Genomic DNA, 15,253 nt, shown 5'->3' on the forward strand with positions numbered 1-15,253 from the left:
TGGTATGTTGGGTCCAGGTCGATGTGTTTGTTGATGGAGTTTGTGGATGAATGCCATTCACATGGCATGGCATTCATCCACAAACTCCATCAACAAACACATCGACCTGGACCCAATATACCAACCACTACAGCGGACAGCTGAAACTGACAACCGGAAGCGACAGGGACAGACCACTATAAACACCGGAGGAAACATCAAAGAAGCGCTTCGCAGGAGGCTCCCAAGCACTGCTGATGTCGCCTAGCCAGGGGACGAAACGTTTGCAACAAAAACTTCCAGCTCGGCGAACAGAACCACAGCATTGTTATCCTTTATTATAAAGGGAATGGTGTAGTAAAAATAGGTTTTTGAACAGTTTTCATTTCCTTTAAGGAAAGATATATTGTCATTGGAGGCAGTCCAGAGAAAGTCCACCAGGTTGATTCCAGATCTCGGGGGATAGCCTTATGAGGAGAGATTGAGTAGGTTGGAGAAGAGACTTATTGACGATAGAATACATGGAAGATTATTAGGGGATTTGACAAGTGAATGAAAAGAGGCTGTTTCCCTTTTCAAAAAAAATTTAGACCAGATGGCATCATCTCAGAGTAAGTAGTCACCCATTTAAGACAGATTTGAGGGGCGTTTTATTCTGAGGATAGTGTATCTGTGGAAGGCTTTACCACCCAAAGATTTCAAGGCTGGGTCATTAAGTCTATTCCAGGTTGAGATAAAAGTATTTTTAATGAGAAAGGAAATCGAGGGTTATGGGGGAAAAGGTAAAAAATTGAAGATGAGTTTTATCACATTGCCATGATCACATTCCTGAAGAAGGTTATACCCAAAATGTTGACTTCTCCACCTCCTGATGCTGCCTGGCTTCTTGTGTTCTTCGTGCCTCCGGCTTGTATACTTTGCATTCGAGCATTTGCAGTTTTTTTGTCTATGGTCACATTGAATGACAGAGCAGACTCAATGGACTAAAAAACCTACTTCTGCTCCCACACCTTGTTGTCAGGAAACAGTGTGAGCATAAATTAGTCTTTTTCTGCTTGGTAAGATGTGACAAATTAGAGTCCCGCAGTGATCTGTGCTGGGGACTCAGCAGTCTACAGTTTGTCTCAATGTATTCTTGTCTGCTTTTAATCAGCTAAAGTGGGTCAATACTACAAATGTGCTGGAGATTGGAAATAAAAACAGAGCCTGTAATACTTAGCATGTTAAGCAGCATCCCTCTAATTTTGTCAGCTGAAAACATCCACCTGAAACACTGTATCTCTCTCCAATGAGTCTGTCTGGATCAGAGCCAGTCTACCAGACAGAAAACCAGTTTATTAACTACTCAGTCTTACAGCTCTTTCCACTTCCAAGTGCTGCAGGTGCTTCCTCGGTATGTGCTCAGCCAATTAATAACCACTGCCTGTTTCTTCTTAACTTTATAAACATTAACAAGTTTAACAGTGTCATTAAGTGACATTAACACATGGATGTTGCCTGATTTGCCAGCAGTTTTCAGGTTTTATTATTATTAAACTGGAGCAATGTTTTTCACAGTAATACTGTTGAAAATGCAGAATTTTAAATTGAGCAACCTAGTGTTTTAATGCTACAAAGTTTATCTTTGGAGGCTTTCTATATTATTAAAAATGTTTGTTCCTTCTACAGATTGTTCGCAAAATTTAAATTGATTGTTGAAGATCACGAATAGTTTCTTTCAAATTTAAATTTTCTGTTCTTAACCTACCAGGCTAAATACCCTTGTTCTTGGTGGAGATTCTGGATTCATCGAATTATATGCATACGGAATGTACAAAATTGCAACAGTAACACAGGTATATTGGCTTAAAGTTTTGTGTGAAAATTTTAGAGTTACATGTCTTTAAACAGAATTTGTATGTTTTTTTTTCCCATTATGCTGAGATTACCTTTACAGAAATTAGCACTTGGAATCTTAGGAGAAAAATCTTCTGCTCCATGGGCATAATTACTGGAGTTTTTTGCTCAGGTCTTTTCAGAGCCAGAATTGCTCTAGTGTTGATTCTTACACTGATTTCTCGAAATGGGGAGAAAAGATGCCTCATTTTAGTCATATCTGTTGGCTACCTGCCAATCCATATCTTTTGTGATATTCAAGTTTTGTTTCTTCTCGGTAATCCTAAACATATATTCTTCCACTGCAATACTAGGGGAGATTGTTATGCCATGTTGGTGTGCCTTTGTCTCTTATTGAATCACTGCTTTCCCTGAATTTTTAACTCGGGATTAATCATTCCCTAAGCACAGATGACAGGCAACAGCTATGTACAACCACATTACTTCTACAAAACAATGATACTTGCGTTACTTAAAGGGAAGGTTATTGTTATTTTTACAAACCTTTCATATAACACTGAATTGGCTTTCTATAAGGAGAAACTTCTTCAGCCAGAGAGTGGTGGATGTATAGAATTCACTGCTACAGAAGGCTGTGGAGGTCAGATCATTGAGTATATTTAAGACGGAGATATATAGGTTCTTGATTGTCAAGGGGATCAAGGGTTACGGGGAGAAAGTGAGAGAATGGGATTGAGAAACTTATCCGCTGTGATTGAATGGCGGAGCAAACTTGATGGGCTGAATGGCCTAATTTCTGTTCCTATGTCTTACGGTCTTATCTTTGTTGCTTTTTCTTCTCATTTGTGATGTTTTGAAAGCACTTGACTTGTTACAAGCATAATTTCAAGTTGCCACAGTCCAGTTCTGGACGTGAGCAGCTTCCTGGACATAGCTCCCTACTTACTGGTTTAAGGGAAAGATTTAAGGAGGCAGAAGAGAGATGGTTCATCATGTAAGGTGATCTGACTGCACTATCCTTATCCAGCTATTCATGTATACAAATCAAATCACATATAACTCAGTTCCATTAAATATTCTTTCAGAGATTGTGACTGTCACTGGCTAAGGCAGTATCTGTTGTCCCAAATTATTTGAAACGATATTGATGATCCATCTCTGGATCCACTGCAGCGTATGTAGTGTCTGGACAACAATAATGCTATTAGGAAGTGAGTTCCAGGATTTTGAAAAGCAGCAGTGAAGAAATGGCAAAACAACTCATGTAATAAGTCATGATGATGCGTGACTTGGAAGGAGACTTGCAGGAGTTTGTATTTCTATGTATCTGCTCCATGTGTCCTTCGAAATAGAGATTGCAGGTTTGGACTGACCTGTTAAAACAATGTTTTACTATCCTTTTATTATTTGTATGTTTTTAGAAAACTTTTGGGTTCCGTTTTATATTAGCCGCCAGTTTCTTTTCGCGCTTTGTCTATGCATTTCTGATTGATTCTTTCAATTCTCTTCTGTACCTTACTGTAGCAGGTTCTCCGTTTTTTGTCCAATTATATTGTAATTGTTTCTGCTTCATCTTAATCTCTATTTCTTTCATCATCCAGGAAGCTCTGGGTTTATTTGTTGTACCTTTCCTTTGTGGGCGCATTAGCTAGACTTGAACTATCTTTTCTTTGAATGCAGCTCATTGTTCCATTACAGTTTATCTGGGTTAAATTCATATTTGTATTATTGAAGTTGATTTCCTCTGTTAATTATTTTTATTTTAGACTTCTGCTTATTCTTCTCCATAGCCAACCTACATCTTGTGGTACGCTAATCACTGTCCCTTAAATTTTTTTCCTGTTAACTTTTGATCTATTTAACCCATCTCATGACCAATAGCCAGGTTCAGTGAGTCCCCTGTATTGATGGACTGGAAGCATACTGCTGTAGACACGTCTCCTGAACACACACTAATAATTCCTACCTCTCTCTGCCCATAATACAATACTTTCTGAATCTATATAATTGAACTCACACCAATAATAGTTAATCTCCAATTCTTGCAGTAGTTGATGTGCTTCATTTTGCATACCTTTTCAGTTTCTAAATACTTCTGCTGAGAATTTTGACATTTTCATTTACTTTTACTTCCATTTAAGTTATACTTATGTGGGATTTCCAGTGGGAAAACCTCTTGTTCTTTCAAATACCTGTAAGGGAGGTGGTTGCCAGCAGATGAGGTTACACTTGTGATATATTTTCCAAACCAACCATTGATCCACCAACCCACATCAACAGAAATTGACTTAATGGATTTGTTTGAGAAACTGTGCTTCCAGCGACTGCACTTGAGGCTCTTGTGGAACAGTGATAATGTCTCCAAGTCTGAACTAGGAGGCCAAGATTCAAGTCCTACAGTTCCAGAGAGTTTCATAACATGTCTGAACAGATTGATTACAACTATCCAGAGGCTGCATTTCCTGGTGAGGCTGTCAACTGAATATGCTGAATATTCCAATCTGGCCTACATATAGATGAGCTCCAGCAGTATTCCTCAATTTTCCAGTCTTGGGCATTTTCTAGGAAGTCACAAGGGACATTCAACAGAAAGCCAGAAGGACTATTGCAGATATGCAAAGCAGGTGGTTGACACATTGATTTCAAACACGTCATTCTTCAATTTATGACTAGCCAGAAACTGCATTAAAGTGCTTTTCTCCTGACCTCTCAACATATTTGATGCCACCGATGTAGGTTGTTGAACTACCAGTGCAGTTCTGGATATATTGATAAATTGTTAGGAGTGCTGCATGTTCAGTATGCAGCTTATCTGTGGTTCTTGCAATAGAATTCAGTTTAGGTAGATACTCCAGCCTGCATAAATGATGCATTTTCTGAAGGCAATTCACTGTACCTCCAGAATAAAAGGATGGAATAAAAGGATCAGCTTCTAGGCAGGTAAAAGTTCTCACTGAAATCTTGACTAATAACATTTTTAAATAGTTACAAGCGTTGGCAGATAGCCAGTGCAAAGAAGTATATGCGGCAATCAGAATTAATGCTTATAAGCATGCAAATCGACAGTTGCCTCCGGTTTGAATTCCAACATTGTTTGGCAAAACATAGGAACAGAATTCAGAACAGTAGAAGACCATTTAGCCCTTCAGACCTGCTCTATCATTCAATAAAATTAAGGCTTATTGGATTATGATCTGTACCTTCCTGAACCCCCGCCTCATAACATGAAATGAGAGAGAGAGAGAGAGAGACAAATGAATGCATGGCTCCGGTGCTTCCATGTTGTGGGAGAAATTTGTTCTTATTTGTGAAACACTGACATCACGACTGGAGAATTCCCCACTGTCCATATCTTTGGGAATTACCATTGACCAGAAGCTCAATTGGATGTGTCGTCTAAGTACAGTGACTACAAGAGAAGGTCAGAGGCTAAGAAAGCTGACTACCCAACCTGTCCACTATCTACAAGGCACAAGTCAGAAGTGTAATGGAATACTCTTCATTTGCCTGGATGGGTGCAGCTCCAACAGCATTCAAAAAGCTTGACGCCATCCAAGACAAAGTAGGTTGCTTGATTGGCATCACACTCACAAGCATCCACCCTCAACCATTAAACATTCAGTAACAACGATGCGTACTATTTATAGGATGCAGTGCAGAATTTCACCAAAGATCCTTAGCACCCTCCAAACCCACAACCACTTCTGTCTGGAAGGGGAAGAGCAGTAATAAATGCAAGTTTCTCTCCAAGCTACTTGCGTGATATGGAAATATATTGCTGTTCCTTTACTGTTGCTGGGTCAAAATTCTGAAATTCTCTCCCTAAGGGCATTGCGGGTCAAGCTACAGCACTTGAACAGCAGCGGTTCAAGAAGGCAGCTTTTCAAAGTCTGCAATGCATGGGCAATAAATAAAGGCTAGTCAGAAACGCCCATGTCCCAAATGAATTAAACAAAAATCTGTACCAATGGGATTGTCTCCATCTGATCTATGCAGAGGCCAGTGTTCTTGCCAACTGCATAACTAAGGAAATAGTGGTTTGAACTAATAGTAGGAGCAAGGGATCAAACTTGGGAAGACGTAGTAAATCAGTAAATAGAGCCAAAGCCATTACGGAGATATAGCTGCAAAATGGCTTGGGTTATGACCTAAAATTGAAGGTACAGGACATTTAGGAATGATAAAAAGTTAGGAAAAGGTGGAGGGATGGCTTTGTTAGTTGATGTTGTTATTAGTACAGGTAGTTGAAAAGTGTGGTGCTGGAAAAACACAGCAGGCCAGGCAGCATCCGAGGAGCAGGAGAATCGACGTTTCGGGCATAAGCCCTTCTTCAGGAATTAGTAAAGGTCGACAATCCTTTAACCAAAACCCTTAGGACCAGCTGTCGTTTGGATTTTGAAATTTTTCGGATAAAGGATTAATTGCCATTTTCATAGTAAAATAAAGAGCAGACCCACCTGTAATTACTACAAGCACTGAGACAGAATTGATACCTGCCAGTGCTCGGCAACGCCGCTACGTAACTTCTGAGTGACGTGAGTTGAATGGGTGTGGAGTTGCTTAACTGTTTGCATATCAAACAACTTTGTTAATGAGACAAAAACTTCGGATTTCGGAGTTTTTCAGATTTTGATTCAAATTCGGGTTTGAACAGAGATAAGAAATGACAAAGGTATGAAATAAATTGTGGGATTGGGAGAGACCACCAAAAATAACACACAAAGGATGGGAACATAAAAAATAATGAGAGCTTATCAGTAAGGCATTATAGAGCTCTGAGACAAAAGGAGATCTGTGTCCTAGTGCACAAATGACAAAAGGTTAGAATGCAGATTTGCAAACGTTTAGGAAAACTAATTAAATGTGATCGTTTATCACGATGAGAATAAAATGGAGAGGTTTGAAATGTTGTGCACAACATTTGTCATCTTATCTATGAAAGGACATCATGAGTTTGAGGCAGTTCAGGGAAGGTTTACCGACTAACACTTAGTCTGAGTGGCTTGTCCTATGAAGAAAGGCTGGTTCAGGTCAGGTTTGCGTTTATTTAGAAGAATATGAGGCTAATTGATGGAAACACACAAGATCCTGAGGTGCCTTAACAGGGCTGATGTAGACAGGTTGTGGAATCTGGAACTAGGGGTACAGTTTAAAAATTAGATATTACCCATTTAAAACAGCAATTCAGCAAAAGAAAGGTCTCTTGAACCTAATTAGTCTTTAGAATTAGATTCTTGAATATTTTAAGGCAAAGATAGATTATTGTTCAGCAAGGAAGTTAAAGGTTATTGGCGTAAGCAGGAATGCAGATTTGAGATTACAATCAGATCACTAATGACCTCATTGAAGAGCAGAGTAGGCTTAAGGGTTTGAATGGTCTGCTCTTTCTTATTCAGGTATATTTCATATCTTCATTATCTAAAAGAGAGTACCTTCTATTCTTAGTGTTCCCTCATTCTACTCTCTCCTACAAGAGAAATTATCCTCTTGGAATCCATCCTGTCAAGTTCACTTAGGCTCTTACATCTTTCAATAAGATTACCTCTCATTCTTCTATGTTTCATTGGATAAAGACCAAATCTGGTCAACCTTTCAACATAAGATAAGTCCCTTGTCCCAAGGATAAGTTATTTTGTAATATTTAGCTCGCTTTAGTAGTGTAATAGCTCCCTTTAGCCATTACCTCTTCAGAAAAACCTTAATGAAAGTGTTAAACACAATTTCCCTATCACAAAGCCAAGTTGACTCTACTTGATTGCATTATGATTTTCTTAGTATCCTGCTATAACATTAGTAATGGATTCTAGCAATTTCCCTAAGAGCAGCTGTTAAGCTGTCTTGCCTGTAGTATCTAGCATCAACTATATTTAATGATATAGAAGTGACGTGGAGCAATGAAAAGGCAAGGGCACCCAATGGCAATTAGAAAGTAACATCATGAAGTTGTCTATGGGCTACTAGACTCTTTGATGCTACCTTCTACGTATTCAGTCTGTCCAAATTATGAGTACTACCTTTTGGCCTAACTCAACCTTATCTACATTACCAATTCCAATATTTCAACTGCTGGACCTTGTTCCTTCTGAATGTTGAAACATTATCTGATAGCGCAGCAATATATCAAAACTTGGCAATCAAAGGAGGACATTAGAGCAAATAACATAAGCATGTTTTGTGAACAATAAAATAATTTGTGAGGTATTCTGATTAGGCAAAAATGGCTAGTTTCTTTGTTATAAAATATTTTGTTTTTCCCATGTATTTTGTAGAGAATACTTTGTGTATTTAGTCAAATATAAATTGTGAAACATATCAATGTTGGATGAATATTAACTTCCTTTTGAAGGTTGCAGGCCGCTGTCTGGATCTTTGTTTGTCCAGTGACCTGAAAGCTTTGTCCATTCTCACAGAAGTTCAATTGTCCAAGGAACCAGAACCAATTATCAGCTATTTTCAAGTACGATTTTCTAACCTTTGGTCAGAAGTATGTGTAATGTCTAAGCTAATAGATTTAAACCTGAATGATTCATCATGAAAGATTGCTTTATAATTATGTACTTTATTTATGTAAATAATATCTAAAATTCCTCTGAACTTGCAATAGGAAGCCATTAAAGTTTATTAGGATATCACATTCATTGTGCTACTGGAATTTTTATTAATCTATAATTATTTGATTGAACATTAATTATAGCATTATGTACATTGAAGGAATTAATTCACCAAAGTTTTAATTTTGAGAGGGGATGTTGACTTTCTAACCTGTGATCTTATAATTTGTTTACATAGTTGGATACCACTTTGCTATCGGATTGTTTGCCTGAGGTAACTCGCATGGCCCGGAAATTCACCCATATCTCAACACTGCTCCAGGTACACACAGTTGTAAATGTGCACTGGTTGGGAATCATCACCTTGGAGATTAATTATTGAGAACATTGAATTTGTCTGACTGTCCATATGATTTTCTTTTTGTCCATTGCCTTGCACTGGAGAATTTACTAATCGCAACACATTGTCACAGGCAGAAAGGATTTTACTTTGAACCAATCAGAGCTCAAACAGAAAAATTGGGAGTTAAAAATAATGTTTTGCTTGTTTTCAACAACCATCTCATCTTGTGACTTATTTGAGCACAATCACCTTACAGACCCAGAAGTTCCCAATTCAGTTCTTGAGTATGTGCTGAAAATTCACTGCAATTGTCCTTGATGCTTCTGGCCTGAAGAAGAGATAGAGGGAAAACAAATAATTCAGAGTTACTGCTCCTCTGGTCTTTCCAAAAAGCTGAGTGTATGTTTGGCTTATTGTAAAATGTTTGGCTTCTGCAATGATAGTTTCCCCTTCTTTAACCTGTTTAGAAAACATAAAAAGTAGGAGTAGACTGTTCAGCCTTCAAGTCGGTTCCGCTATTCAACGTGGTCGTCCAACTCAGCATGCTGTTACCACATTCTCCCAATGTCCTTTAATCCCTTTAACCCTAAGAACTATATATAACTTCTTCTTAACTACATTCAATATTGTGGCATCAACTATTTTCTGTAGCAGAGAATTCCACCACATTCTGGTTGAAGGAATATCACCTTGTCTCAATCCTAAATGGCCTAAGCCATAGTCTTAAACTGTGACTCATGGTTCTGGACTACAAAATCATGGCGAACATCCTTCTTGCATTTATCTTGTCTGATCCTGTTGGAATTTTATAGGTTTCCATGGGATTCTCCCTCATTCTTCTAAACTTCAACAAATATAGTCCTAACCCAGTCTCTCTCTCTCTTCATACATTGGCCTTACCATTCCAGAAATCAGGCTGGTAAACCATTGATGCTTTCACTCCATGGCCAGAACATCCTTCCTCAGATAAGGAGACCAAAACTGCACACAGTACTCCAGGTGTGGTCTCACCAAGGCCCTGTACAATTGCAGCAAGTCATCACTGCTCCTGTACTCAAATTCTCTTGCTATGAAGACTAAGGTATAACTTGTTTTTGTCATCATCCACTGCACCTGTGCAGTTATTTTCCATAAATGGTGTACAATGACACCCAGGTATTATTGCAATCCCCATTTCCCAATCTGCTGCCATACATATAATTGCCTATGCCAAACTTCATGCACAAAGGGGCACTTTAGCGCATTCAAGAAACTGCTCATCTTGAGTAGTGGTATTGCTGAAATGCAAGAACATTTTCATATTTATGTAACATAAGCTAAACCTTAAGAAGAAAACAACATTGTTCGTTTTCAGTGCTTTCAAGACTTTCATTCATGTAATTATGTTTAGGACAACTGATTTTTATTTATTGTTGAAGGAATAATTGATCTTAATAGGCTTTTTATTGGAGGTTGAGAGTTGAAACTAGATCCAAGTCTTTACCCTGGTGAAATGCCACAGGATAATCTGTAATTTCAACAATGATTTAGTAATAAGGCAATATAATTATGAATACAACACTGAATTAGTAATAAGGCAGTGTTGTTAAGAATGGAAGTCTCAGTTTTCCTTTGCTAAAAGTTTGCCAGTTTCATCTTTATCATATGCATGTGGGAGTTTCTGATTTGATAGTCAAAGCCATATTAATTAATAAATGGATTACTTGCATTGACCCCTGGACTACTATATAATACTAGGGAATTTATAAATTACTAGGTTGGATAGTTTAATAATTAATGAATTGTTAATAAAAAACCATTAACCTTGGTTGTCTTCATTTTTTTTAAACTTACTTGTGTTTTTTTTAAATTGATAGTACCAAAAGCTATCTTTGGCCTGCATGTGTGAAGCATGGGAGGATATTTTGATGCAAATGGACTTAAGACTGACAAAGTTTGTCCAGGTCAGCTGTGATATAGATAACTCTATTTTAGTCGTACAATGTATTATATTTTTGTTTCTTACATGTTCTATAGTTCTTACAGTGTTTTTTAAGAGCTTTCAGGTTTAAAAGGCATAAAGTAACTCAGTGACTAGAGTTGCATTTTTCTGTCATGACCAGCTTTTCCAAGTATGCAGAATAACTTCTGTGATGAGGTGACTTCTATTTGTTGATAACACTTTACATTTCTGTTGTATAGGCATAAGTTGAGACAATAATTTTTCATAGGGGAAACCAATGGCCTAGTGGTATTATCGCTACACTATTAATCCAGAGATAATGTTCTGAGGATGCATCCCTTTGAATTTGAACTGATTTACAAGGGTGTTGCCACGGGTGGAGGATTTGAGCTACAGGGAGGAACTGAATAGGCTGGGGCTGTTTTCCCTGGAGTGTCAGATGCTGAGGGGTGACCTTATAGAGGCTTATAAAATCATGAGGGGCAAGGATAGGGTAAATAGACAAAGTCTTTTCCCTGGGATAGGCGAGTCCAGAACTAGAAGGCACAAGTTTAGGGTGAGAGGGGAAAGATATAAAAGGGACCTAAGGGGCAACTTTTTCATACAGAAGGTGGTGTGTGTATGGAATGAGCTGCCAGAGGAAGTGGTGGAGGCTGGTACAATTGCAACATTTAAAAGGCATCTCGATGGGTATGTGATTAGGAAGGATACTGTTGGAGGGGTGGGGGACTTGCCAGGGGTCGGGCACAGATCTCTGACACAGTGTCTGTCTCAGTTGCTCAGAAAAGGGGAGGGAAGAGGAGCAGAGCATTAGTCATTGGGGACTGCATAGTTAGGGAGACAGACAGGATGTTCTGTGGTAACGAGAGAGACTCGGGTTGGTGTGTTTCCTCCCAGGTGCCAGGGTTTGTGATGTCTCTGATCGGGTTTTCGGGACCCTTGCAGGGGAGGGGTGGAGCCCCAATTCACGGTGCACATAGGCACCAATGACATAGGTAGGAAGAGAGATGGGGATTTAAGGCAAAAATTCAGGGAGCTAGGATGGAAGCTTAGATATAGGACAAACAGAGTTATCATCTCTGGTTTGTTGCCTGTGCCACATGATAGCGAGGCAAGAAATAGGGAGAGAGATGAGTTGAATACGTGGCTACAGGGATGGTGCAGGAGGGGAGGGATTTGGATTCCCGGATAATTGGGGCTCTTTCTGGGCTGGGTGGGTCCTCTATAAACAGGAGGATGGTCTTCACCTGAATCAGAGGGATACCAATATCCTGGGGGGAAAATTGCTAATGCTCTTCTGGTGGGTTTAAACTAATTCAACAGGGGGATAGGAACCTATATCGTAGTTCGCGTATAACGAAAATTGAGAGTAAGGAGGTCCGAAATAAGGTTTCAAGGTCACAAGAGGGCATCGACAAACAAGAAGTTGGTTTGAAGTGTATCTATTTCAATGCCAGGAGCATCCAGAATAAGATGGGTGAACTTGCAGCATGGGTCAGTACCTGGAATTTTGATGTTGTGGCCGTTTCAGAGACATGGGTAGAGCAGGGACAGGAATGGTTGTTGCAGATTCCGGGATTTAGATGTTTCAGTAAGAACCGAGAAGATGGTAAAAGAGGTGGGGGTGTGACATTTTCATCAAGGACAGTATTATGGCTGCAGAAAGGACATTTAAGGACTCGTCAACTGAGGTAGTATGGGCTGAGATTATAACTAGGAGAGGTTACTCTGTTGAGAGTTTTCTATAGTTCCTCTGAAAATTTCCAGAGATGTAGTGGAAAAGATAGCAAAGATGATTCTCAATAAGAGCAAGAGTGAAAGGGTAGTTGTTAAGGGGAGCCTTCAACTTTCTAAATATTGACTGGGAATACTGTAGTTCAAGTACTTGAGATGGGTCTGTTTTTGTCCCTTGCGTGCAGGAGGGTTTTCTGACACAGTATGTAGACAGGCCAACAAGGGGCGAGGGTATATTGGATTTGGTACTGGATAATGAACCCAGACAGGTGTTAGATTTGCAGGTAGATGAGCACTTTGGTGATAGTGACCACAATTCAATTATGTTTACTTTAATGTTGGAAAGGGATAGGCATACACTGGATGGCAAGAGCTATAGCTGGGGGAAAGGCGATTACAATGCGACGAGACAAAATTTAGGATGCATAGGATGGGGAAGGAAACTGCAGGGGAGATGCACAATAGATATGTGGAGTTTATTCAAGGAATAGCTACTGTGTGTCCTTGATAAGTATGTACCAGTCAGACAGCAGGAAGTTGTTGAGAGCAGGAGCTGTGGTTTATCAAGGAAGTTGAATCTCTTGTCAAGAGGAAGAAGAAGACTTATGTTAGGATGAGATGTGAAGGCTCAGTTAGGGCAATTGAGAGTTGCAGGGTAGCTAGGAAAGACCTAAAGAGAGAGCTAAGACGAGCAAGGAGGGGGCATGAGAAGTTGTTGGCGGATAGGATCAGGAAAAACCCTAAAGCTTTCTGTAGGTATATAAGGGATAAACAAATGACTAGAGTAAGATTACGGCCAATCACAGACACTAGTGGGAAGTTGTGCAGGAGTCAGAGGAGATAGATGAAACGCTGAATGAATATTTTTTGTCAGTATTCACACTGGAAAAAGACAATGTTGTCGAGGAGAATACTGAGAAACAGGCTACTAGACCAGATGGGATTGAGATTCGCAAGAAGGTGGTATTAGAAATTCTAGAAAGTGTGAAAATAGTTAAGTCCCCTGGGCTGGATGTGATTTACTAGATTACTAACAGTGTGGAAACAGGCCCTTTGGTCCAATAAGTCCACATCGACCCGCTGAAGCGCACCCACCCAGACCCATTCCCCTACATTTACCCCTGCACCTAACACTATGGGCAATTTAGCATGGCCAATTCACCTAACCTGCACATTTTTGGACTGTGGGAGGAAACTGGAGCACGGAGGAAACGCATGCAGACACGGGGAGAATGTGCAAACTCCACACAGTCAGTCGCCTGAGGTGGGAATTGAACCCGGGTCTCTGACGCTGTGAGGCAGCAGTGCTAACCACCGTGCCGCCCTTTATCCTAGGATTCTCTGGGAAGCCAGGGAGGAGATTGCCAAGCCTTTGACTTGTTTATGTCATCATTATCTACAGGAATAGTACCGGAAGACTGGAGGATAACAAATGTTGTTCCCTTGTACAAGAAGGGGAGTAGAGACAACCCTGGTAATTATAGACCAGTGAGCCTTACTTTGGTTGTGGGTAAAGTGTTGGAAATGGTTATAAGAGATAGGATTTATAATCATGCCAAAAGGAATAATTTGATTAGGGATAGTCAACTTGGCTTTGTGAAGGGTAGGTCATAACTCACAAACCTTATTGAGTTCTTTGAGAAGGTGACAAAACAGGTGGATGAGGATGAAGCTGTTGATGTGGTGTATATGGATTTCAGTAAGGCGTTTGATAAAGTTCCCCATGGTACGCTACTGCACAAAATATGGGGGCATAGGATTGAGGGCGATTTAGCGGTTGGATAAGATTTTAACTAGCTGAAAGAAGACAGAGGGTGGTGGTTGATGGAGAATGTTCATCCTGGAATTCACTTATTAGCGATGTACCGCAAGGATCTGTTTTGGGTCCGCTGTTATTTGTCATTTTTATGAATGACCTGGATGAGGGTGTAGAAGGATGGACTAGTAAATTTGTAGATGACGTTAAGGTCGGTAGAGTTGTGGATAGTGCTGAAGGATGTTGTAGGCTACAGGGGGACATAGATAAGCTGTAGAGTTGCGCTGAGAGGTGGCAAATGGCGTTTAATGTAGAAAAGTGTGAGGTGATTTACTTTGGAAGGAGCAACAGGGTGCAGAATACTAGATGAATGGCAAGATTCTTGGTAGTATAGATGAGCAGAGAGCTTTCGGTGTCCATGTACATAGATCCCTCAAAGTTGCCACCCAGGTTGATAGGGCTGTTAAGGCATACAATGTGTTAGTTTTTATTAGTAGAGGGATCGAATTTCAGAACCATAAGTTCATGCTGCTGCTGTACAAAACTCTGGTGTGGCCACACTTGGAGTATTGCGTGCAGTTCTGATTATTGCATTATAGGAAGGGTGTGAAAGCTTTGGAAAGAGTTTGGGGGGGGGATTTACTAGGATGTTGCCTGGTATAGAGGGAAGGTCTTATGAAGAAAGGCTGAGGGACTTGAGGCTGTTTTCGTTAGAGAGAAGCAGGCTGAGAGGTGACTTAATTGAGACATATAAGATAATCAGAGGGTTAGATTGGGTGGACAGTGAGAGCCTTTTTCCAAGCATGGTGATAGCTAGCACAATGGGGCATAGCTTCAAATTGATGGGTGATAGATATAGGAGAGATGTCAGAGGTAACTTCTTTTCTTGCTTGCAACAATTGTAGCCGTGTCAACTTTATGGGCATTTAAATGGTCATTGGGTAAGCATATGGGCGAGTGTAGGTTAGATGGGCTTCAGATTGTTTTCACAGGGTGGCGCAATATCAAGGGCCAAGGGCCAGCACTGCACTGTAATGTTCTATGTTCCAAGGGTTTAGAGGGATATGGGCTTCTATTAGTTTATGCTGGCTAAAATTTCCACAGTCCACTGT

At 39.9% G+C, this 15,253-nt stretch overlaps 1 protein-coding gene across 1 annotated transcript in view; it reads left to right on the forward strand.

The window, feature by feature from the left end:
• The window catches only part of anapc4 (anaphase promoting complex subunit 4), a 97,890-nt gene that overhangs the window by 21,471 nt on the left and 61,166 nt on the right, over nt 1-15,253 (forward strand). Inside the window, exons 8-11 of the mRNA XM_043700575.1 lie at nt 1,730-1,814; nt 8,162-8,272; nt 8,605-8,688; nt 10,566-10,652. Of these exons, the coding sequence (XP_043556510.1) occupies nt 1,730-1,814; nt 8,162-8,272; nt 8,605-8,688; nt 10,566-10,652 (367 nt within the window). The remainder of the gene's footprint in view (nt 1-1,729; nt 1,815-8,161; nt 8,273-8,604; nt 8,689-10,565; nt 10,653-15,253) is intronic.

The sequence above is a fragment of the Chiloscyllium plagiosum genome, chromosome 1 (genome assembly GCF_004010195.1).
Source record: "Chiloscyllium plagiosum isolate BGI_BamShark_2017 chromosome 1, ASM401019v2, whole genome shotgun sequence".
In the NCBI taxonomy this organism is placed as follows: Eukaryota; Metazoa; Chordata; class Chondrichthyes; order Orectolobiformes; family Hemiscylliidae; genus Chiloscyllium; species Chiloscyllium plagiosum.